Below are 23,197 nucleotides of genomic sequence, written 5' to 3' on the forward strand. Positions count from 1 at the left end.
AAGTACTGTCTTTGCAAAGTCAGACTCATTCAAAATATTCTTGTATGGGCTGGAAGTACAACAAGGCATTGTTCTGAGAGCACAGAAAAAAGCGACACTGTGAAGCAACTCTACTTCCAGTAAATGACAGGCCAAATGTTGCTGGGTGTTTAATAAATCTAGAAGTTGTTTACTCAGGAGTTATTGAATCATAGAGCCTAAGGATTCAATCCCCTTTTATGCTTTTCAGACTGGCTAGAGTTAGGAAATATTTCAATTGACGATTATTTTCTGATTATGTCAGTGAGGGAATGGTGTTGTATTAAAGATAACAATTTTGAGTTTTCATAGTAAATATATTTTAAATTACTTAAATCTGAAGAAGGTTAATGACCAACAGGAAGAACAAATGCTGTTTCTACAGAAATTAGCATATGGAACTAGAGGATCTGTGTGGTAATGAGATGGGCTAGAGCAATATGTTGGGAAATTATGTACCAAGAAAAGGGGAGTAAGCCTAAGACTTATAACGTGTTCAGCAAGGAACTGAAATCTGTGATACTGGCTTCACAAAGTTGTCATCCATCTGATCTTTTGATAATGAGGGAGGGAAACTCAGGTGAAAAAATAGATGGATAGTTTAGGAAAGGCAAGGACAGGACCAAATCCCTGGGATCATGCAGCTAAGGAGAGTAGAACAGAGGTGGAGCCATCTTGATGGTTCAGAACTGAATGGAGATTGGACCTGCATGGACCAGGGGATACAGTGGTTTGAAGGACCTGTACTTTCTTGGGTAAACACTTCTAAAATATGAATAGGTTTTCAGGTGAGTTATGATTTTGGGAACTTCAGGTTGCCCTGAGAAACATGACAATAGAACTCTACAGAAGGGTGACTTGCCTTGTCACCTGAGAAGATGGACATAATTTTCAGTCCTGCCTTTGCAACACAAAACCTACATGGCCTTAGACAAGGCTCAAGGCTCTTAAGTTCTCTGAGTCTTAGACTGCTTATTTATAAGGAAATAAATATATTCATATTTCAGAGTAACTGTGAGAAAGAGGTAATAAAGCATCTGAAATATATTCAGAACATAATAGTTACTATTACTATTGTGAGTGGAGACACAGGGTGTCTTTAAAAACTGAGGAGTGAATCAGGGCATGAGTAGGAGACAGTATGGATGAAGGACAGCAGCAGCTGCTTTGCCAGAAAGAACCCCATCTGTGCCTCATTGTATGCACCTCTGCTGCTTTTCATTTACCCTCTGACATCTCTTTGGCTTTTCCAACTACCAGATTACTAACCTTTGAATAAGTTCTATGTCTACTTTCATCTCTAGCCGTTAGTTTACCTGCAAAAATTTAACTCTCACTTTCAGAATTCTTTTATTTCTGTGTTAGGCTCCTCACCACATGCCTTATCTGTGGCTCAGGGTCCTTGTGTGTGGGACATGCCTTGATGTTTACACTTTTCTCTCTGAGTGGTCTAGGAGCTGGCCTGCCAGCCACTTTTGAACCATTTCAGGCACATCCTGGAATCCTCACTGACTTTCATCAGATTTGAGGGCTTCCAGGTCCTTCTCCATAGTCTCACATTTCTTCTCCATCTAGCCTAGTGTCTCTCCTCAGACTTAGCATCCACACACTGTGCTCTGGCTAACAGGGATTAGTTTTAAATTATATGATCCTGTTTTCCTATCTGTGTACCTTAGTTTATGTCAGTTTTTCTACACAGAATGCCTAATTATTTTTTCTTCAGTGAAATATATATTCCAATAGATAATTTCAGTGATTCCTTCTTCATAATATGTCCTGTCATGTGCAGTTTCTTTCACAGAACCTGTATAGGATGTTCCATGTTCATTTGCTACTATTTAGCAGTTTCAGACATTTATCATAGATATGTATGTGCTTCTGTTATAATTTCTATTAAATGATTATCCTTTAATAAATCTTTGGGTCCCCTGTGGCCTCCTCTTTGTAGAGAGCCTATTTCAAAAAAGTTTCATCTGAAAACCAGAAATAATTGAAAAGAATTTCCAATGTTTACTTATATACCTTTAGGATATTAAAGAAGATCTAATTCAGAACCTATAAAAAGCCCTTTTCTGTCCTTCCCAATTGTGTTTCATTCTGTGTTTTCATTTAAATGTCTTACACTCTCAAGCTTATTTTAAAAACCCATTTCACTGCTTTAAAAATCCTCCTTGTAATTCTTTATTCTAAATTATGTATGTATACTTAAACATGTTAATGTTAAACAACTTTAAAAAAATCTGTTTCGATCATTACCTGGTTTGTTCTCAACAAGGAAACTTCTAGAATTGTTTATCTAAGAATCTTCTTTTTCCTCTTATCACTCTAACTTGTATATCTATTCTCCCAATTCTACGTTGCAAAAAGCCTAGGAATCAGCTGAGAAAAAAACTAAATTCTCTTTAGATAGTAGAATTGAATAATATGTTCTTAAAAGGAAGATGGAGTGGTGATAGGGGAAGACTGGAAATACTGGTAGAAAAACTATGGTCCCCATTATTATTTCAATTTTTATTGGTCTATTGGATTCTGTGGTCTTTTAAAAATTTCACTCTTATTGGACCTAATAAAAAACAACTTAAACTTAGTAAATGCTCAAATTTTATTTCCTAGACAAATTTGATGATCTGTTGAATTGTATTTAGGACCATCTGAGAAGGCAGAATCAGTTTAAGTTGTCATTCTTTAGCTATAGCTTTTTTTTTACACTTAAAACTTCATGGTTATATATTGGCTTGTGAATTTCAAAGAGGATGTGGGATAAAGAAAATCTTAGAAATTCAACAGGACAGTCATAATAGTCACACCATCCTACTCAAGCAATGTGTAAAATGAATCATGGCAGCCAAAGTTTGAACATTTTCTATTAGTAGTAACCTACATCATCACCTTTGTCAATCTTTTTCTTAGTTTCAGAGTCCAAAGTTCACAGTACTTCTTTAGTCTTGTTAGATCTCCAAAGTTAATTTTATTACCAGTTTTTTTTAAAGATAACACTATTCAGGAAAAAGTCTTTAAGGTTCTATATATGTATATTAGTGAGCTTTCTTTCTTGAATATATAAAAATGTGTTTCTTAATCGCTTTCTACTATTGTTTCCCCTTTTTTTCTGTGAATTCCTGACACTGAGGTTTATTATATTGTTGTTAGAACTCGCATTTCTTTAGGCTGTTTGAGTGCATTTCTGTAAGGCATATTCTCAGAAACTCCAGTGAACTTTTGTTCAAGGCCTGCAAGATCCTTCCTGGAGATCTTCCTCTCTGAACAAAGTACTGCTTAAGCCAAGAGAGTAAGATATAACCCCCTTTTGACTCATCTTAATTCCAGCAAACTGAAGATAATTCCTGCCACAAAATTCCCAGAAATATCTTTACCAAAGACATTATTTAGCTGGATGGCTTACCTTAATCTGCCCATCTAGTTATGTGTTGTCCTACTGGTCATCTCATTTATTTATGTCTTATCAAATCTTTGTGTGTGTGTGTGTGTATGTATAAATGCCAGCACACCAGTTTGTGATACAAATTTTAAAAGTTACTCTTGTATAAACTAAAAAAAAAAAAGGTGACAGGAATTAAGTTTTTATCCTCTGCAATGCAATATTCTTGAGACTTTACTATTTTCAACCATCAATTTTTTCTCTGAATTGCATTTTCCCTAATCGATCTGTATAGATTCTCTTAACTTCATTATGTATGAGCTTCAAGAGGGCAGATATTATTTACTTACAAACATCTGCTAATGTTTTTACTGATTAGCAGTAACCTACATAGATAAATATAGATAAAAAATAAGAATACAAAGATGAATAAAAGGGGATTGATGCCCTCAAAAAGCTCACACTTGAGGTGGAGAGATATGCATGCAAATAAATAGCTATGATAAAGAGATCCATTTGTGGAAAAATTGTTAGAGAGCAAGGAGTATAGAGCAGCTGATTTCCTAGGGTAGCGCTTGGGAATGGAGATGGGTCAGAAATACTCTACCAAAAAGGATGAAATGAGGCTTAGTCTGAAAGGACCAATGAGACTTTGCCCACAAGCATGAAGCACATTTTAGGAACAGGATACAAGCAACACAGAGCAAGAAGTTATACACAAATACATTGTGGTACTTATACTGTAAAATTTTGAAGGATTTTTTAATTAGGAGAGATACATGATCAAAATCATGTATCAGAGCAATACATCTGGTGGCAAGATGGCTAGAAAGAGTGCTGGAAGAGGCAGGTCATGCTGAGCAGGTCTTTGCATTATAATAGGTAAGTTACGAATTAAAGGGTTGGAGTGCAGATAAAAAGAAGTGAGCAGTTTCAATAGTGAAGAATTAGAATTGATTGACCAAAAAACCAACAAACACACAAATCAGGGGAAGAGGTAAGAGCTAAAAGGGTTCCAAGAATTTTGATTTAAGGTCAGTGGAAAATCAGTGCTACTGTGATCTGAAATCTGCAGCATGTGAGGAAAAGCAGCTTTGAAAATGGGATCATGCACTGGATGTAATATTAGAACACTGAATTTTAAGATTCTTTGAGCAATCCATGTTCAACTATCCAATACGTCAGATAATGAGGAGTGACTCCTGGGCTAGAGATCAAGACATGAAATTCACCATAGGAATGTAGTTGCTGATGTGGGAATGGAGGAAGTCATCTGGAGAGAGAGATTAGAGAAGAGGAATGAGAATGGGAACTCAGGGAGCCATGAAATTTAGTGGGGAGGTAGACAAGGAGGGCCCAGTCTTAGATGAGTGAGGAGGTGTCAGAGAGAAAAGAACAAGAAATCACTAAATAAAAACACCTGGAAGAAAAAGCAAGGCAAATGAAGCATTTCAAAAACATTCCATGGTGAACCAGATTAAATGTCATTGAGTAAGCTAATAAAATATACAAAAATGATCCACTCTATTTGGAGTAGATATATTTGTTTAGGTATAATTCAGAGAAGTAGAGCAAGACTGGGATTTTACACACATATGGCTGCTGTTGAGAGAAACAAGTGATATCATTAACATGTATCCAAGAGTAGAACGGAACACAGAACTTTACAACATCACAAGATAATCTTGTTCATCTATGAATGTCTAGGCTCTGTGTTGGAGGCCAGACATGTAACAACCACTCCTATAAGGTAATGAGCACTATAGGATTTGAGCACATAGCAAGCAAACATTATGGAGAGATTGTGGTCATAGAGTAAGGACATATCCATACATTATGGAAGTTCTATCCTAGAGAGAAAGCTGACTTTTTCTTGATATATGTCGATTCTATATAGTTGAAAAAGACTTTATTATGCAGTGATACCCTGTCATACTAGTATCAACTGAAAATATAAAAATGTTAAATTTTATTTTAGGTTAATCTGAGTCCTCTGAATCATCATCACCTGTTAATTTCCACATTGGTCAGAAATTCAATGACAATGACAGAGACAATGAGCTACTAAAGATATCATTGATAATGAGAAAAATTTTCCTGGAAGCCAAATTGCAAAAGAATAAGAAATAAGGAGGAGAAGAAGCATGAAAATAAGGAGTATACATTACTATTTTGAGAATCATAAGTAATGAAGCAAACAGGAAATTGAAAACTTGAGCACATTTGTGAAAAAGGGTAAAGTCAGTAAAGAAAAAGGGATAATTAATAGACATCCTGTTAGAGTCAGAATAAAATTGTTTAAAAACACCAAATGAAGGAATAAATCTTAGCCAGAAAGTGGGACGATTCCTCTGTGCCCACGGATATGAAAAGAGAGAGCTGTGCAGCACTTATGTCTAGATTGAGGTTGCAAACAATGAATAAGCATTGTTTGAACTTTTTACAGTCATTCAGAAGACAAGTAAAGAGAAGCGAGATGGCCTAATTGATTTTGATGGGGCAGAGATGGTAGAAAGGCAAGAAGATGTGGAACCTGAGGAGCATCTAGGAGAAGGATGAACAATGGAGTCCAGACCAGCAGGAAGGCTGCTGAGGAAACATCCATATTAGCCCAATCAGAAAGAAGATGTGGTGCAAATTAGAAAGTTAATAGGTTAGAGTCATATAATTTTGTTAATTTTGACTTTGGTATTAAAGATGAAAAGGATCCCGAATCCCCACACCTGAATTAGACAGATACAAGAAATATACACTGAGTAGCGACACTAGAGGCTCTACAACTTATTTCACTGGCTAGTATTTTGTTGGTCCCAAATCCCTATGTGGTGTTTTATCCTTGTGGGCTGAGTAAGATGAACTTAAATCTGTACATCTCCTTTGCTCTTTGGACTGAAGAACTTGCCTGGATTCAGGTTGAGTGCTGTTTGATGCTTACTTTCTCATGAGCTCCACCTTGGTCTCTGTTTGGTCATTACTGCCTGTGTTTGATAAAAATAAAATGATGGAAAGAGAGAAACACTAAGATAAAAGAAGAGCTCTCTTTGCTTCTTTACCCTAAAATATTACCCTTAATGCAGTAAAATCATGGGTGTCTGTGAGGATTGCATTTTGTTCCTGACTCATTTCAAAGCCTTGCGGTGGAGTGGGCAGGGTGGGTATATCAGGAATCCTTGAACTTTCAGATCACTGATTCTAAAGTGGTGGGGGTGAGGTGGGTGGAAGAAAGGTATCAGAGTCATGTAGAAAGTTATTTTAAGAGAAACCGTGTTTATGTATGAATGTATCTATGTGGGGGGTGGGTAGAGGGTGGGTGCTGTAAAAACTTTCCAAGAATTCTGATAAACACCTGTCTTTCTCCTGACTGAAAGTCATCTCCCTACATATGAGCAAGTAAGAACCATAGGCATGGTATTGGGGGTTAAAGATCTAGGAGGTGGGATGGTTCTGGCAGATGACAAAGACCAGGAAGTTGACTACTCCAGTGGAAGGGAGTTGAAAATGATTAGAATAAAGACCAGGAAAGGGTGAAGCTGGAGTCCTGGGTTTGTCCACTGCAAGATGACTGAGGTATAGAATTTCTCCTTTATCACCTGCAGCACTCTCTAGCACCAAATACATAGTGTGAATTCAATAAATACTCTTAATAGACTGTGTACATTTCAGAAAAATGTGTTACTTTTAATTACCAATTATGTGAGCATGCAACATTGCTAAATACAAAAGTCATACAAGCTCACAAATGACTTCAGAGACTGCCACTCTTGTAATTAAAGAACAATTTAGGGTCTATTAAGACATCATAAATTATAGATCCTTTCTTATTTTCACTTGATGACCACACATTTTCTCCCTACTACTACTGCTACTACAGGTTTCACTTAGAAGCTTTGCTGCCCGGCAGTTACATTTCTTTATCCATTGTTGTTTCCCTGAAGAGAAATAGCAGTATCAATCATCTTCTAAAATGGTGCATTGCCACTGTATCTAAGTAAGACTCAAGTATAGGGCATTTACTATTGACTGTTCTGGGAGTATTATCTAAGAATCAAATTTCAATGTCTGTTATTTATTGGAAAAATATTTCTATGAATTTATGATAATATGTTGGCGTAGGATGATTACAATTGATAAAAGGTAAATTTAACAATTTCATGCTTGTTGCAAATAAGTCAAAAAGCCAAAGTCCCCATGCTTGTTGGTAATTAAACAAAATGCTGTTTATACAGACCACATGCCAGAAAAATATCTTCTGGGAAACATACCCCCCAAGTAAGACATAATTGAATTTCTTTTTTTTAAAAAAAGATATACTTTGTGTTACCTACTCATATATATGTTATTACGCATCCAGGGAGCCTTGAGAAAGGCAATTTCTCCTTCTGGGATTCAGTTTCCTTCTGTAAAATATGGAGGCTGCAGAAGTTCATCTCTGAAAGTTCCCTTACAGCTCTGCAGTTGGCTCTAATTTTATGACATGTGCACTGGAAAGCTCATTGTTGACAAACATGGGTACTAATCCTAAGTTCATCACTTACCAGCTCTTTAAGCTTCTAAAGGTTATATTTTATTGAGTGCTTATATTTTAACCTGTGACACTCGATAAAAATACCACTCTAATAGAATTGTTTGAGGAACAAGTGGGAGAAGACGGGCTGCAAAGCCATTGGCATAGGAATAGTTGGTTAATAGGCATCCAATGCCTATTACCAAACCCAAGGCCTTGGTTTCCTACCCTTTCCTTCGCTCTTTAAAAATTCAGATCCATGTGTGTTCTTGACTTGCAAATAAAGGAAACTAAAATAAAATTTGAAAGATACCATGAATAAGCAAAATGTATAGGATGTGGACATTTTGGAAAAATAATTTGTATCTCCCTAGCTTGGGAATACCTTTGGTTTTGAATATAGCAGACAAAGCAGTAGTAAGAAGTCAAACTAAATCCAAAGCTCCATATGACTTTGCAATTTAGCACTATTTATATATTTAAAGACAAGCATGGCACCACATGCATTAATAATAGTATATCACATAGGAATATAAACTCTCCACATACACTCAGCACTGGTTCTAAACTTTTCAAAATCACATGAAATCAGTTTGGAATTTCACAACCTTAAGAAAGAAGAGAAGTTTAAATTCACAAGAAACCTATTAAAATATTAGATGAAGATACTGAAAACTGACTGTAGGGGTTCGATGGTTTAAACAGTTTACCAGGGATTGCCTAAAGTAACCCCAGGAACCCCTTTTCTCACTTGTGAGTCTATTAATAGGTGATGTGTTTGAATTTTACTGGGCGTTTTGGCCCTTGATGGATTAGACAGAAGGCAGCATTCTAAAATTTAATCTTTCCTCTTTCTGCTCTTGGAAAGGCTCACATTATTAACTTTTTTTCTAGTAATATCTGATTGAGTACTAAATGCAACCCATGCCCTTATTCCAGTTGAAATGTTCTGTAGAAGGAGAAGTGAGCAGACTTACCTTTTATCCTGTATGTAATTACATAGGAGGGCTGAGTTTCTGGCACAACCACACAAATTACCTATCGAAATGCTGCTCTAACTACTTCACGTGGAATGGTATCTAAGCCCTCAAGGACAGCTAAGTGGGCTTGTTATTGTAAAGGGACTCCCATTGTCTGCTATTTGTCCAGTAATTCATGAACCACTGGCATATTACTGGTTCCTTATTTATTACCACTGACAAATGATTTCATAATACTGACCAGAGGGATTACACAGCTCACAAAAACTTTCCATATAAGAAGCACGATGTTAAAACACAGCAGAGGCCATCAAACACAGTATTAATGAGAATTTTGTTAGCTTCTAATGCTAATCATTATTGTATCAGAATGCAATTCACACTAGTTATTAGTAAAAGTTTACAAACATTAAAAAGTGCATAATAACATTTGGATCTGAGAGGGCTGAAAAAAGACATGAAAACACAACACCAGGGCTTTACTTTTGTGATTGGTGTCCACATGATTGCAAGGAGATTACTTTCTCCACCTTATTCAGCTTAGTGAATGTAGGTTGTCCTCCAAATTTAAATAGTATCATACAGCATTGTGAGAAATTTGATTCCATAGAACAAATTATTTCCAGTCCTTAGTATGATCTTGGCTTTTCTTTTTTACCTTTCCAATTGTCCAAAATTCTCATAAATTAAAAAATATATATATATGTGTGTGTGTATATATATATATATATATTAGGTGGGAGAAGTTCTCCACTTGAGAATAAAACAAACTTGATAGATTGAATACCAGTCTGTGCAGACACCAAACAGACTGAATTCAGGTGATATTCACATTAATGGATATTTTCAAATGTCTGTATAATAAAGCAATGGAGTCTTGATGAATCTGTTAGAATTAATCAACTCATCAACATACAATAAGCAAGGGGAAAGACTGTGTTTTAAAAAAGGGTGTTCTATCCTGTGTACACCACCACAGTATGGAAAACTAAAATAAAAAGACAGCCCTTTTAAAAATGAGTGGTATAAAAATTCACAGTAATGCACATCATTTTGTTTTTCATAAGCAATCAGAGAAGGGGGCAGTGCTGAGCATCTATATTGTACAATACAAAACAGTGTAAATAACACAGCAGTAACACACAGATACATAATGCTAAAAACAGTGCTTTCTGGATCTTTCTTTTACTGGGTGAACACTTGAGCCAGAGATATTTAAACTCTGGGGTTCAATCAACCCTTCGCAATTAGACACAATTAAATCCTCTGACATTGTGAGGGGCCAGATGCTACAGGAAGAATCATCATCTAGGTCGGTGCTACTCTCTATAAGCATTTTGTCATATGATCAAGTGAAAGGATCCATACAAAAATGACGCCCGAACACAAGCCACATGATTTCAACCATTGCTAATGACAGAGGTAGGGAAAAGTCTGCCTGCAGCCACAGCCTCTGCCCTCATTTCTAACATGATAATGAGCAGGTTCCTGCAATGCAGCACAGCCATTTTCTTTTTCCTCTTTTCACTCATGGAAACAAATGCATTCCAGACACTCCTGGAGATTTGAGACATTGTCAGGTGTGGTCGAGGGTCAAAGTGGGGTGTTAGCTTTCAGATTTTGCTGCTTCTCCCTGGGCTTCCCCACTTTGTTCTGTAGAACTTCGTTGTGCATCTTCTTCACCTTCTGCAAAAGAAAAACAAAAACGGAATACAGGCAAAATAAAAACGATTGCTTTTATTTCCAGCTCTCAGTATGTCATATTGGTAACTTCAGAAATACTAAAGAGGCCCAAAACCCTTGAAGGAACAAGTATATTTTCTTGGTAGTCAGTTCACCACTGGAGTTTTCAAGGACTGATTAATTCTGTGAACTTGGGACAGCATGGCTCAAAAACAAAATAATATTCAAATTTTCAGAGTAGTTAGTGATCAGCTAAGCTTCGCATAAATAGCTTAGAAATCTCATGGCCAGGTCATGTCACTTAGATATAGTTTCACAGGTTGCAGAAATCAGAAATGTCTTTAAGTAGAAATCAGAAGTGGGAGCATGTTTACCTTTTTATGCCTGATTGTCTTATTTGAAGAAATATTTTAAAACTGTATTTTCTCCTTTTTATAGCACTTGATGATAACCCAGCTAATTTCTCAGAGGTTCTATTAGTTCAAAGTAAAAGCAATAGTGGAAAATGAAAGGACACTATGTCAGCTGGCCAGTCCCTTGTCAAATAGTTATAATGGCCTCTGGTCTGCCCTTAGAGAACATGTGCACAATTCCAATAAAGCCAGCCTCCTAACTGCACCCTCAGTAGCAATCTTAGCCAGTGGTATAGCAAACATTTCAATGCTTTCACTCCATATTAGGTCACGTTATATAAGTACAAGCTGTTGGCAATTCCAAACTCAAAGATTCAAATATCTGCATGCTATATTTGGTTATCAGGCAGCCAATATGACTTGGTGGACAAAATGTTTTCAGGTGTTGCAATAATATAAACGAATCAATATTTGCTAAGGGTTTGTTATCATAATTCAAATAAAGGCAGGTAAGTGGGCTGGTCTATTCTTTGGACCATAATGTTATAAGGCAGTTTCTCCTCTACTCTTAGCAAGTGCACCCGAAGCACCTCACCATACTCCAACAACATTAAATCTTTAGGAAAATTATAATCAATTCTTCTACATAAAAATATTTTCTTGTAAAGCACTACCAAGGGTATGACCAGACATTATATATCATTTTCATGCACTATTTTATTATGAGAGGCCCCCATGATGCACAGATGGCCTGGTTCTGAGATGTGTAAATTAGCATGCAACAAGAACTTAATAAACAGGAGAAGCTTTTGGTAACCAAAGAAATGAAGTCAAATTAGGGCATCTCTAGACAGTAGAATATTTCAGGATGAAAGTGATTGTATAAATACAAGATGAGGAACTTGACTCCCATGGGGCTTGGGACCTTCTAGGTGTCTGGGGACACTTCTCAGGGCTTAGCATTATGCTGTAAACATACAGACTGTTGCTAAACAGATGCTTATTAACAAATAAAAGTAAACATGAAGCAACAATATTGTTGAGTATAAACTAAAATGAAGCTGAAACATTTATGAATTAGAAAGGAAATTCTTCACAATTCTTAGTGACATTGAATTTGTCATTATATGTTTGTCATTTTTTTATATTTTAGATCTTCATGTTATGCAGTTATTAGTTTTTGTACTTAGAATAAACAAAGTTATTGCTTTGCATACTGTTCCTGGTTTTGGACTTCATAATTTTAAGAGAAACAGCAAATGTTGCAAGAGCCTAGTGAATTGCAATTAACATGCAAAAATATTTAGAAAAGAAGACATTTGGAAATATAAAGATAATTTAAATTAATTATAATATAATGAATATAAAATTATTTTATTTACATTAATATAAAATTTCAATTTATTATTTAAGTAATTTATAATAATTTAATATGCTTTCAGGAAAATACAGTGGTCTTCAACTTCAGGAAAAATAGAAAAAGAAGAAATTAAATTACACTATGAATAAAAATGTCCTAATATTAAGAGTGGCTAAAATTAATGCAGACTCTTTAAAATAGCATATGTGTATGAAAACCAAAATATAAATATTATGCAAGACTGCAGTAAAAATGTATTTATCCATCTCATGTTACCAAATTGGAATAATTTCCTATACAGTCTTTCTCAGAGCTGTTCTGGGAAGTAACTACTGGTAGAAATAATAGCACAACAATGAAACCTAAGATACACACAGGTCTGTGTATTCCAAAGTGGTAACGTTAAAGTTTTATTATTAATCCGAATTTGAAAAGACCAGTCTGAGAAGTACTGAGCTTTAGCCATTGAATAAAATACTGTCCTTATGTATTTTAAAGTAATATTGCGGAGCCATTTCATTAATCTATATATGCATATACCCTGACTCAGTTTACTAATAATCTAAATGTTTTACCATAAAAATTCTAACAGCGAAGACATATTGAATAATTAAGAGTCAGAAATTGTGATAAGTGCTTTCCATGCACATAATATCACAAGTCTTCTCAGGGAAACACATTCAGCTTTGATGTCTGCAAAAGCTACGGGTGGAGGAACTGTCAGGGAACTTATTCTAATACTCAGAAGTAAAACTGTCAAGTATTTTAATTCATCAAACTTGTTTTTCTTTTTCATTAATGAAGATAGACTCCCTGGGTAAGAATTCAAGGCCCAGTAAGGAGATACATTTTTCACAAACCCATTCTATCTGGAATGGGAAATCAAAGACCTAAGACTTACTAATGTAACAGATCATTTTACTAATGCAACAGATCATTTTACTTCCATTCTTAATAAAATTAGCCGTGGAGACTCTTTTTTTCTAAAATTGTTCTTAGAATTGAAGTCTGTCAGAATTACCTGTGAATCTTGTTAAGTGTCTATCTAGTAAATGTTAGAGGTGGCCAATATTGTCAAAGGTAGGAGCTCCAACTTAGTTAAATACTGTACATAAGCAATTTCAGCTTTTGTAGAAATTAGGCTTTAAAAAAACACACCATGTGTTTTATTGATTGCATTAATAAAATCAGATTAAGGACTCTGCATTTAAGTGAGAAGCCTTCTAAAGAGACATCACTGAAAATAGAGCAGGATTGATTAAGAGATTAGTCTCAGACTTTCATCTTGCCTTAGATTGTTTAAAACTCTTTATATTAGATTACTTTCAAAGATGACTTTTCGTGCCTTAATCCCACTTAGTAAAATGCTGCAAATCATTACACGCTCACAGAGAAATGTGTGCCAGAGGACTTACCTGTCTTGTTGATATCAAGACCTGCTAATTTCAAAGCTAATTCATTGCTGTTGCCACTTGCAGAGGAAACCAGGATATCATGTATTGCATTTCTTCTACCTGTTCTTCCTGAGGCAATAAAATCTGCATATGTAGTTTCCACATCAGTCATTGCTACCAAATATCCACATAGCAGGGACTACAAAAGAAAGTAAAATAAATAGGTAAATATAATGGTAGTTAATGCTAAACATTTAACAAAGACAACTGTTAAACTACCGACCTAGTATATGAATGTAAAACAACTGTCCTGTTTGCAGGTTCACAAAACAAGTAATGCCTTTCTGGTCCTAAATATTTAAATCAAAGGTCTGGGAACCTTTAATGTACAGGGCCTGGTAGTACATATTTACGGTCACATGATCTCTATTCCAACTACTCAACTTTGTCCTTACAGTAAAAAAGCAGCCACAGCCAATACGTAAAACAAATGTAATAAACAAACTTTATTAACAAAAATAGGGAATGGGCTAGATTTAGCCTACATGCCATAGTTTGTTGACGTTTAGTTTACATTATAAAATTATCTTTCTCTAATACCATTTTAGTCATTCTTCAACTCCAGAGAGAATTTGAGATCAGGTGCGGGAGGCGTTGAGTGAAGAGTAGTTCATCCTAGGGATAAGCAGTAAGTGAGAGCATTGTCTGTACAGTCTGTTAATGAAATGGACTAAAATTCAGTTTGCTCTTTATTACTACTATGTACCATGCACCAGCAATTCTAAATATTTTCAGTGATCAAGTACTGCTCTCAGTCCAGAAAAACAGCCCCCACGCTCCCCTCAGTAAGTCATTACTTGAGAGGAGTAACAAATACTCCTGATTAAATCATGGAAATAAAATGTAAAAAGGTACAAAAACTGATTACTCAAAACCCTCTCATTTCTATCATTAAAATGGCCATACTACCCAAAACAATTTACAGATTCAATGCTATTGCTAGCAAACTACCAACGATACTTTCCACAGAATTAGAAAAAAATCATTCTAAAATTCATAAAGAACCAAAAGAGAGCCCAAATGGCCAAAGCAACCCTAAGAGAGAAAAAAAAAAAAAAAACACCCAGAAGCATCACACTACCCAATTTTAAGCTGTACTACAAGGCTACAGTAACCTAAAACAGCATGATACTGGTACAAAAACAGACAAAGACACCAATGAAACAGGTTAGAGAACCCAGAAATAAAGCCACACTTAAAGCCATCTGATCTTCAACAAAATTGACAAAAACAAGCAATGGGGAAAGAACTCTCCAATAAATGGTGCTGGGATAACTGGCTAGCCACATGTAGATTGAAACTGGACCTTTTCCTTTCACCACGTACAAAAATCAATTCAAAGACTAAGTCAATTTCAATTGATTAAAGACTTAAATGTAAAACCTAAAACTGTAAAAACTCTAGAAGAAAACATAGGGAATACAATTCTGGACATAGGCCCTTGCAAAGAATTTATGTCAAAGACTCCAAAAAGAATTGCCACAAAAGCAAAAATTGACAAATGGGACATAATTAAACTAAAGAGCTTCTGCACAGCAAAAGAAACTATCAACGGAGTAAACAGATAAACCACAGAATGGCAGAAAATAGTCTCAAATTATGCATCTGACAAAATTCTAATATCCAGAACTGAAAAGGAACTTAAACAAATCAACAAGCGGTGGTTCACGCCTGTAATCCCAGCACTTTGGGAGGCCAAGGTGGGTGGATCACCTGAGGTCAGGAGTCCGAGACCGGCCTGACCAAAATGGTGAAACTCTGTCTCTACTAAAAATACAAAAATTAGCCGGGTCTGGTGTTGGGTGCCCGTAATCCCAGCTACTCAGGAGGTTGAAACAGGAGAATCACTTGAACGTGGGAAGCAGATGTCACAGTGAGCTGAGATCACGCCCACTGCACTCCAGCCTGGGTGGAGAGAGTGAAACTTCATCTCAAAATAAATAAATAAATAAATAAATACATAAATAAATAAATAAATAAAAGCAAAAACCAAACAGCTCCATTAAAAATGGGCAATGGATATGAACAGACACTTCTCAAAAGAAGATACACACATGGCCAACAAGCATACGAAAAACTGGCCAACCTAATCATTAGAAAAATGCAAACCAAAACTACAATGAGATACCACCTCACAACAGTCAGAGTAGCTATTACTAATAATTCAAAAATTAACAGATGCTGGTGAAGTTGCAGAGAAAAGGGAACATTTTTACACTACTGATGGGAATATAAACTAGTTCAGCCACTCTGGAAAGCATTTAAAGATTTCTCAGTGAACTTAGAACTACCATTAGACCCAGCAATCATATTACTGGGTATATACCCAAAGGAATATAAATCGTTCTTCCATAAAGACACATGCACATGTATGTTCATCAGCACTTTTCACAATAACAAAGACATGGAATCCACCTAAATGCCCATCAACAGTGGATGAGATCATGTCTATTGCAGCAACATGGATGGAGCTGAAGGCCATTATCCTAAGTAAATTAATGCAGGAACAGGAAACCAAACACTGCACATTCTCACATATAATTGGTAGCTAAAAACTGAGTACAAATGGACAAAAGAACGAAACAACAGACACCAGGGCCTATCTGAGGTTGGAAGGTGGGAGGAGGGTGAGGATCAAAAAACTATAGGGTACTATGCTTATTATCTGGGTAATAAAATAATCTGTACACCAAACCCCCTAAATACGCAATTTACTCGTGTAACAAACCTGTATATGTACCCCTTGAACATAAAATAAAAGTTGGAAGCAAAACAAACAAAAATAAACCAAAACCACCTCATTTGTAAAATTCTGAATTTGGAAATTCTCTCCTCTCGTCACAGCCACCTTTTCTTTCTCTTTTCTCTTATATTCAATGAACCAATTCTTTATACTGATGCTGTCTTTAATTCCTTGAATCACTTTTTAGTTGCCTCTAGGTACAGCCCTACTTGAATCAGTTACGCACTACTTTATGTAGTTTTTTTTTTATTAGCATCAAGAAATTCCTTTGACCTATTGTTATCTTCTGTACCTACACTTCACTGCTGGGAAAACACTATAGTATATTTTCTCTGATCTCAGTACTGGGTGGTTGAGTGTTACCAGAAAAAGTCACAAAATTGTGCCAATTGGCTCAACTAGAAATTTCTGGCTCTATTATTAGTATACACTTGGATGGAGTTGCCCAGAAATTCTTCGGTTCACCTCTAGTTGACTCTTCCTTATGCTATTCTCTTTGGGAAGGATTCCAAAGCCTTTCCAGTCTACACACCAGACACCACCTACCTTAAGAGATGACTCTGCATCTTCCTCTGAGAAGATACAGGACATCTGTTACAAATTCTCTAAAAATTCTTCCTTTTTCAAACAACATTTCTCAGTATAATCACCATTCTTTCTTTTTTGGATGAATTGACCTGTCTTTCTAAGACATGCTATTGATTTTATTTCCTTCCACCTCTAATGTCATTACCCGCTGCCCATTAACATGACACATGTTGGAGAATATATTTTCCCTCATTTCTTTCCCTTGATATCCATTACAGGTTCTAATAAGGCAGAAACTGCATTTTGTTAATATTTTAATCGCATACAATTTCTAGCAGGGTTGTTTGCACATAGCCAATGTTAAATAAGAATATGTTAAATAGAACTGACCAATGAGGAAGAAATATATTAATCACCTTTTGTCGGTGACCACAGAAAACTTTCCTGCTTCCTGATTGTACTAAATTACTAAATCCTAAAAATTCATCTACTTCAGTCTAGAAGTTTTTATAGATGAAGAACCTGAGGACCAGATAATTCAAGTGATCTGACCATATTCACATAGTTAATAATTTAATCTGCCCATATTCACATAGTTAATGAATTAAGTACTTGGAACTTAAGTCTGCAAAGCTCCTGCCCACACTTTTTACTTTACCAGGCAGCCTGTCTATGAATAAGTCAGAGTTTGAAGAAAGTTTTTGGACCTTGGAATAATTCAGTGTTATTAATGGTAAAGATATTTTCATTATCAGCATTACCATTAACCAACACAGTATTTGGTTTCTGCATTACTTTAGAGGTTTAGAACTGAACATGCACATCAACCTAGCAAAAACATCTTATAAATATTTAAGGAGAGGTGGAGTCACAAGACATATTCAAGCTCTTTTCACAATAATTTTCACTCTTAGTCTCTTTTTATAACTTTTAGAAACATAGAGTTAGGCCGGGCACGGTGGTTCATGCCTGTAATCCCAGCACTTTGGGAGGCCAAGGAGGGCAGATCACGAGGTCAGGAGTTCGAGACCAGTCTGACCAACATGGTGAAACCTTGTCTCTACTAAAAATACAAAAATTAGCTGGGCGTAGTGGCGCACATCTGTAATCTCAGCTATACAGGAGGCCAAGGCAGGAGAATCACTTGAACCCAGGAGGCGGAGGTTGCAGTGAGCCAAGATCGGGCCACTGCACTTCAGCCTGGGTGACAGAGAGAGACATCATCTCAAAAAAACAAATAAAGAAACAAATAGGCTTAAAAAAGCACAAGTGCTATTATTTCTGATCTGATAACAATGTTGTAAAATAGGAAAACAAATCCTCATTTTTCAGATGAAGAAAATAAGTCTCAGAGATTTTAAGTAGCCATGAAATCATACATATTACCATGACTTAAACTATGGGTATATGTCTTTGGGTTTTGTGTAAAGGGCATTGTACTTTGCAGTAAAGGTCCCTGTTTTTTGCCATTATCATTTCTAACTGCCATAATAATACATATCCTTGTAGGGTTTTATATCTTATTAATTCTCCTTGCTGAAAATAGTTTTTAAAAGATTTGAAATACCAAAAATGAGGCAGAGAAAGTGGTAAAAATTTCCATGGGAAAGTATATATTAAAAGAAAGTGTCTTGTATTATGATTTATCTATTTGGGAATTTTAAAAGATCCTGGAGGCAATCCTACTTGTACTAGGGTAACCAACAACTTACTCTGAATTTTTATTTAGTCCACTCCCAAGTAATGAACACAGGAAGGAAGAAATGAGGTTATGAGAGACATAAAAGTATATTGTGCTAACTTTTAAAATCTTCATATATAGCTTTCATTTCAATTGAATGAAAGACAATGTGGACAATTGTGAGAAGAGGTTATTCCTGTAAAGTTGAAATATATTTTTAGTTCAATAGGCATCCAATTCTGCATCTTTAAAGTAACATGGAAACTAAGTAATGGATATCCAATTACACTAGCCAATATAATTATTATAATACAAATAGCTATTACTCTAAAAGTAATATTTCATTGCTTATTACGTTTTCTTTCTCTAGACAATAGGTCTATTTTCCAATAAAAGAACAATAGCTAACAAACAACACACACCAAATATGTGAATGAAGGAAAGTATACAATTACATTTTTAAACAAAATATATATTGTATACTCCAGATTTTCTCTATGATTATAGTGCTTTTAGTGAATTCCCCTTAAGTGCTCAAAAATAGATATTTTTACCTGCATGGTGGTTATGCTTTTTTTTTTTTCAGTCAAGCATTTAGACACTTCTAATTTAGTGATATGACTCTGAGAGATAAATATCTTTTACGTCAAGTATACCTGTATAGATGACTTGTACTTTTGCTTTGAAATTCTGGAGAACAGCCATAAAAATTATGGTTGACAGATATTCACCCCCCAAAATTACAAAATTCAAAAAAAGCCAGATAAATGTCAGCAGCAGACGGAAGTGTAATAGACCAGCAAGTAGCACATACTCTTTTTATAAAAATAATCAGGAAAAAATCTGGAAAACTTATTAAAAGTAGACTTTGACTCTTTACTAGAGTTTCCTGTCTATGTTGCTATAATTGGAATTTTCTAGACATAATCAAATGATAGTATTGAATACAGACAAGGTAATATGGTGTTACTTTTTTGTATCCAGTTATACAAAAGATCCAATTATACTAATATTCAGCCCTATGGGATAGGGAAAAGAGGGAAATGGACATTTTATTATTTAAATACTGAACTATTTAAAGTTGTATTAAATTTTAAAGCATAAATCTCTAAAACCTGACATCTAAAAATTCAGTCAAAATCTATGAATTAGAAATAAGCTTGCTCTTTCTTTTCCCCATTCTTAAAACAGCCTCACTCTCTTACTCTTTAGCAACAGAAGCAATATTGCTGCTCTACAAATTCTTTATATAATGGATTTCAAAACTGAGACTCATGATCTGTGTTTCCTTTTTTATGCTATCTTTTTAAAATTCCAGACACACAAATTTTTTGAGAGAATAAAGCAAAAGGTATTACTATAGTAGAATTTATAGATTCAGATAGATTTCAAGAGGCTATGAAAAGCATGTACTTACGTCTCCTACGTTAAACAAACTGAAGTGTTCCACATCGATGGATTCTAGAAGTTGGGACTATGATGTTGCTAAAATGATTTTTATAGTGACATTGAGTCATGAGCCAAATGGTGACTGGATAACATGCTAATTTTACTCCTGTAAATGGGACACATGAAATGAGACTCACAGACTTGGGAGGAAAGAATGGAGAGAATGTCATTAGCATGCACTGAAGACTTCTCTTTAATCTGAATACTATGATTTAAGTAAGAAAGAACAAAAGAAAAAGAAAGAAAATTCCCCTTATTCCACTGTTACAAAATGCAATTATATAACTTCTCAACTTTGACTTTGTGAAATCCTGGGAAGTATGTTTAAAGCCCTTGAGTAGTTTACTATGTATTTAGTGCTTGGTCTACATTAATATTTCTGAATTGTTTTGGTCTCAGATATCTATTACATGCTCAAAAATTATGAAGAACTCCACTTAGCTTTCATTTGCCCGGGATAAATCTACCAATATTTAACATATCGGAAATTAGAAAAATTGAAAAAATTAAATAATTACTAACTCACCTCAAATAGTATTAATAAACCCATTACATTTTATATAAATATTTAATGACAATAAAATATATTCTCCAAAGCAAAAAAATAAATAAATAGTGACAAGCGTGGCATTGATTTACATTTGCAACTATCTGGTTTAATTTTGCAAATGTCTAGTTTAATAAAAGACATCTGGCTTCTCATATTTGCTTCTGCATTCAGTCTCTCTTATTATGTTGTTTTAGTTGAAGTATATAAGAGAATCTGGCTTAACAGAGATATTATTATTTTAGCTGGAAAAGTGAGGAGAATTTTAATAGCTTTTTCAGATAATTGTGGCTTTTTTTCAATGTGGAATCTAAAGTCATATAAATATGCTTTCCATACTCTGCCTTTAGAAAGTTCCCATTGTCTTTCTTGCAGTTTGAAATGGTCTTTTGTCCACACTTTTCTTTCCTTTTTTTTTTTAAACTATCAGACATTGGTCATCTGGAAAATATTGGTACACTGGGTTATGTAAATTTCCCAAATGGTAGCACATTTAATTATACAGTATCACATTTGTTAGCAGTATCACCTATCTCATCTGAAAAGTCTTTAAGAATTGGGAAACTGCCAAATTCACAGGGGCAGATAATAAGTTTTCCAATATTATAACTTTTGTTTGAAAGTTCAGATTTTTTCACTGGCAAAAGATACTGTTAGATTTTGCTTTCCTAGAAGTGACAAGGTCACTTTGTTCATTTTCAAGAAAATCTCTTCCAAATGTCCAAGTTTGCACAACTGCAGTTTGCCTGTCACTTCTTTCAAGTAAAAATGGTGATCCAAGAAAATAGTGTCTAGCTCAGCTCTCAACCCACAGTTGCACAAGGTGCTATACTTGTGATAACCATGTGTTTGATACACAACAGAAGTGCTTCATGAGATGTCCCATTTCATCACATGAATATTAAAAAGATGTGTACTCAAAGGTCGAGATTCAAGAAAATGAATTTTTTTTTTTTTTACTGCTTCATCAAGTACATTCTTAGGTAAGCCTGGCGCTAAAAAAAATACTAGTTGTGAGTGTGTAGGGTTGCAGAATACATAGATCACTAGGAGAGTTTGTTGCCGCTGACTTGCTTAGTGCAAAAGTGCCAACAGTTCCCTGCCCACCTCCGCCTTGCTTTTGCATAATTCCTGCAAATGTCAGCCTTTCCCCCCCTCCCCGAATGGCAACATTACTTAATTTCTTCTCTCAAACTTTCCTTTTTTTTTTTTTTTTTTTGAGACGGAGTCTTGCTCTGTCACCCAGGCTGGAGTGCAGTGGCCAGATCTCAGCTCACTGCAAGCTCTGCCTCCCAGGTTCACGCCATTCTCCTGCCTCAGCCTCCCGAGTAGCTGGGACTACAGGCGCCCGCCACCTCGCCCGGCTAGTTTTTTTGTATTTTTTTAGTAGAGACGGGGTTTCACCGTGTTAGCCAGGATGGTCTCGATCTCCTGACCTCGTGATCCACCCGTCTCGGCCTCCCAAAGTGCTGGGATTACAGGGTTGAGCCACCGCGCCCGGCCTCAAACTTTCTTTAGATCAGACTCAAATACTTTTTCCCACGACAATGTTTAACACATAAAAACTTTAAAATGAGAAACTTCACCTGTAAGTGTTTAAAATGTTAGAAGTACTATCTTTCTTTAGAAAATATTTTTATAATTGGGCAACGAGTGACCTCAAAGCTACTCATGAATCCTTATACTCATTTCTGGTTTACCCCTATACTATCCCTAATAAAAACAATTTCTTTTTTTTTTTTTCTATGTTCTTTAAATTTTATTTGTATCTTGCTTTCTTACTCCCCATAGCAAATCTTACCTAATAACTTTGTGGAGACCAAGGTCATCATTCATCTTCAATCCTCTTTCTTTATTGTCACATTTAAAGTCATCCATCTCTTTATTCAAGAGTCCTTTTGCCCACCATTATTAATACCTGACTGGTGCTCTTGATTCTATCTTCTCCTCCATTATCATTCCTTCAATTCTGCCTCTTGCTTCTGGAGTCACGATTTTACTTCAGCTACTTCTTTAACATCTTTCAAATCGCTTACATCTTCCCTGTTATAAAATCTTGTATCTTTTAACTCTCTATTTTTTTCTCTTTCTTTTTGAGACAGAGTCTCGCTTTGTTGCCCAGGTTGGAGTGCAATGGAACAATCAACCCTACATGTTCTTTAAGATATTCATCTCTTTTTATTTCATTTACTCCCATATAGGAAAAAAGGTAGATACTAGTTTTCCCTGCTTCCTCTACACTGCTTTATTTTTAATTCCCCTTGTAATTTTACACATATATCTATTAACTAAGGAGAACTGTTTTCTCAGGAACTATCACTACAGATTATTCACCAAATGAAAGTCTTTTCACAATAGTCATTCATATCAAATTGTATATAGCATTTTACATGGCAGTTTTTTATTGTTCTTTTTGTTGTTGTTGTTGCAATTTTGCTCTTGTTGCCCAGGCTGGAGTGCCGTGGCATGAGCTTGGCTTACCGCTATTTCTGCCACCCAGGTTCAAGCGATTCTCGTG

The 23,197-nt window shown here is 35.4% G+C and overlaps 1 protein-coding gene across 2 annotated transcripts in view; it reads right to left on the reverse strand.

Moving 5' to 3' along the window:
• Positions 1-7,050: 7,050 nt before the first annotated feature.
• PKIA (protein kinase (cAMP-dependent, catalytic) inhibitor alpha) overlaps positions 7,051-23,197 on the reverse strand; it is a 32,574-nt gene continuing 16,427 nt past the window's right edge. The window contains exons 1-3 of one of the 2 annotated variants that reach the window (XM_011937160.1): positions 20,101-20,197; positions 13,693-13,870; positions 7,051-10,567 (exon numbers count right to left, since the gene is read on the reverse strand). In XM_011937160.1, the coding sequence (XP_011792550.1) occupies positions 10,488-10,567; positions 13,693-13,843 (231 nt within the window). In that variant the 5' untranslated portion in view covers positions 13,844-13,870; positions 20,101-20,197 and the 3' untranslated portion in view covers positions 7,051-10,487. Of the gene's footprint in view, positions 10,568-13,692; positions 13,871-20,100; positions 20,198-23,197 lie in introns of those variants that run through there. The other variant, XM_011937161.1, reaches the window with a different exon arrangement.

Source organism: Colobus angolensis, unplaced genomic scaffold, assembly GCF_000951035.1.
Source record: "Colobus angolensis palliatus isolate OR3802 unplaced genomic scaffold, Cang.pa_1.0 Scaffold16, whole genome shotgun sequence".
Taxonomy (NCBI): Eukaryota; Metazoa; Chordata; class Mammalia; order Primates; family Cercopithecidae; genus Colobus; species Colobus angolensis.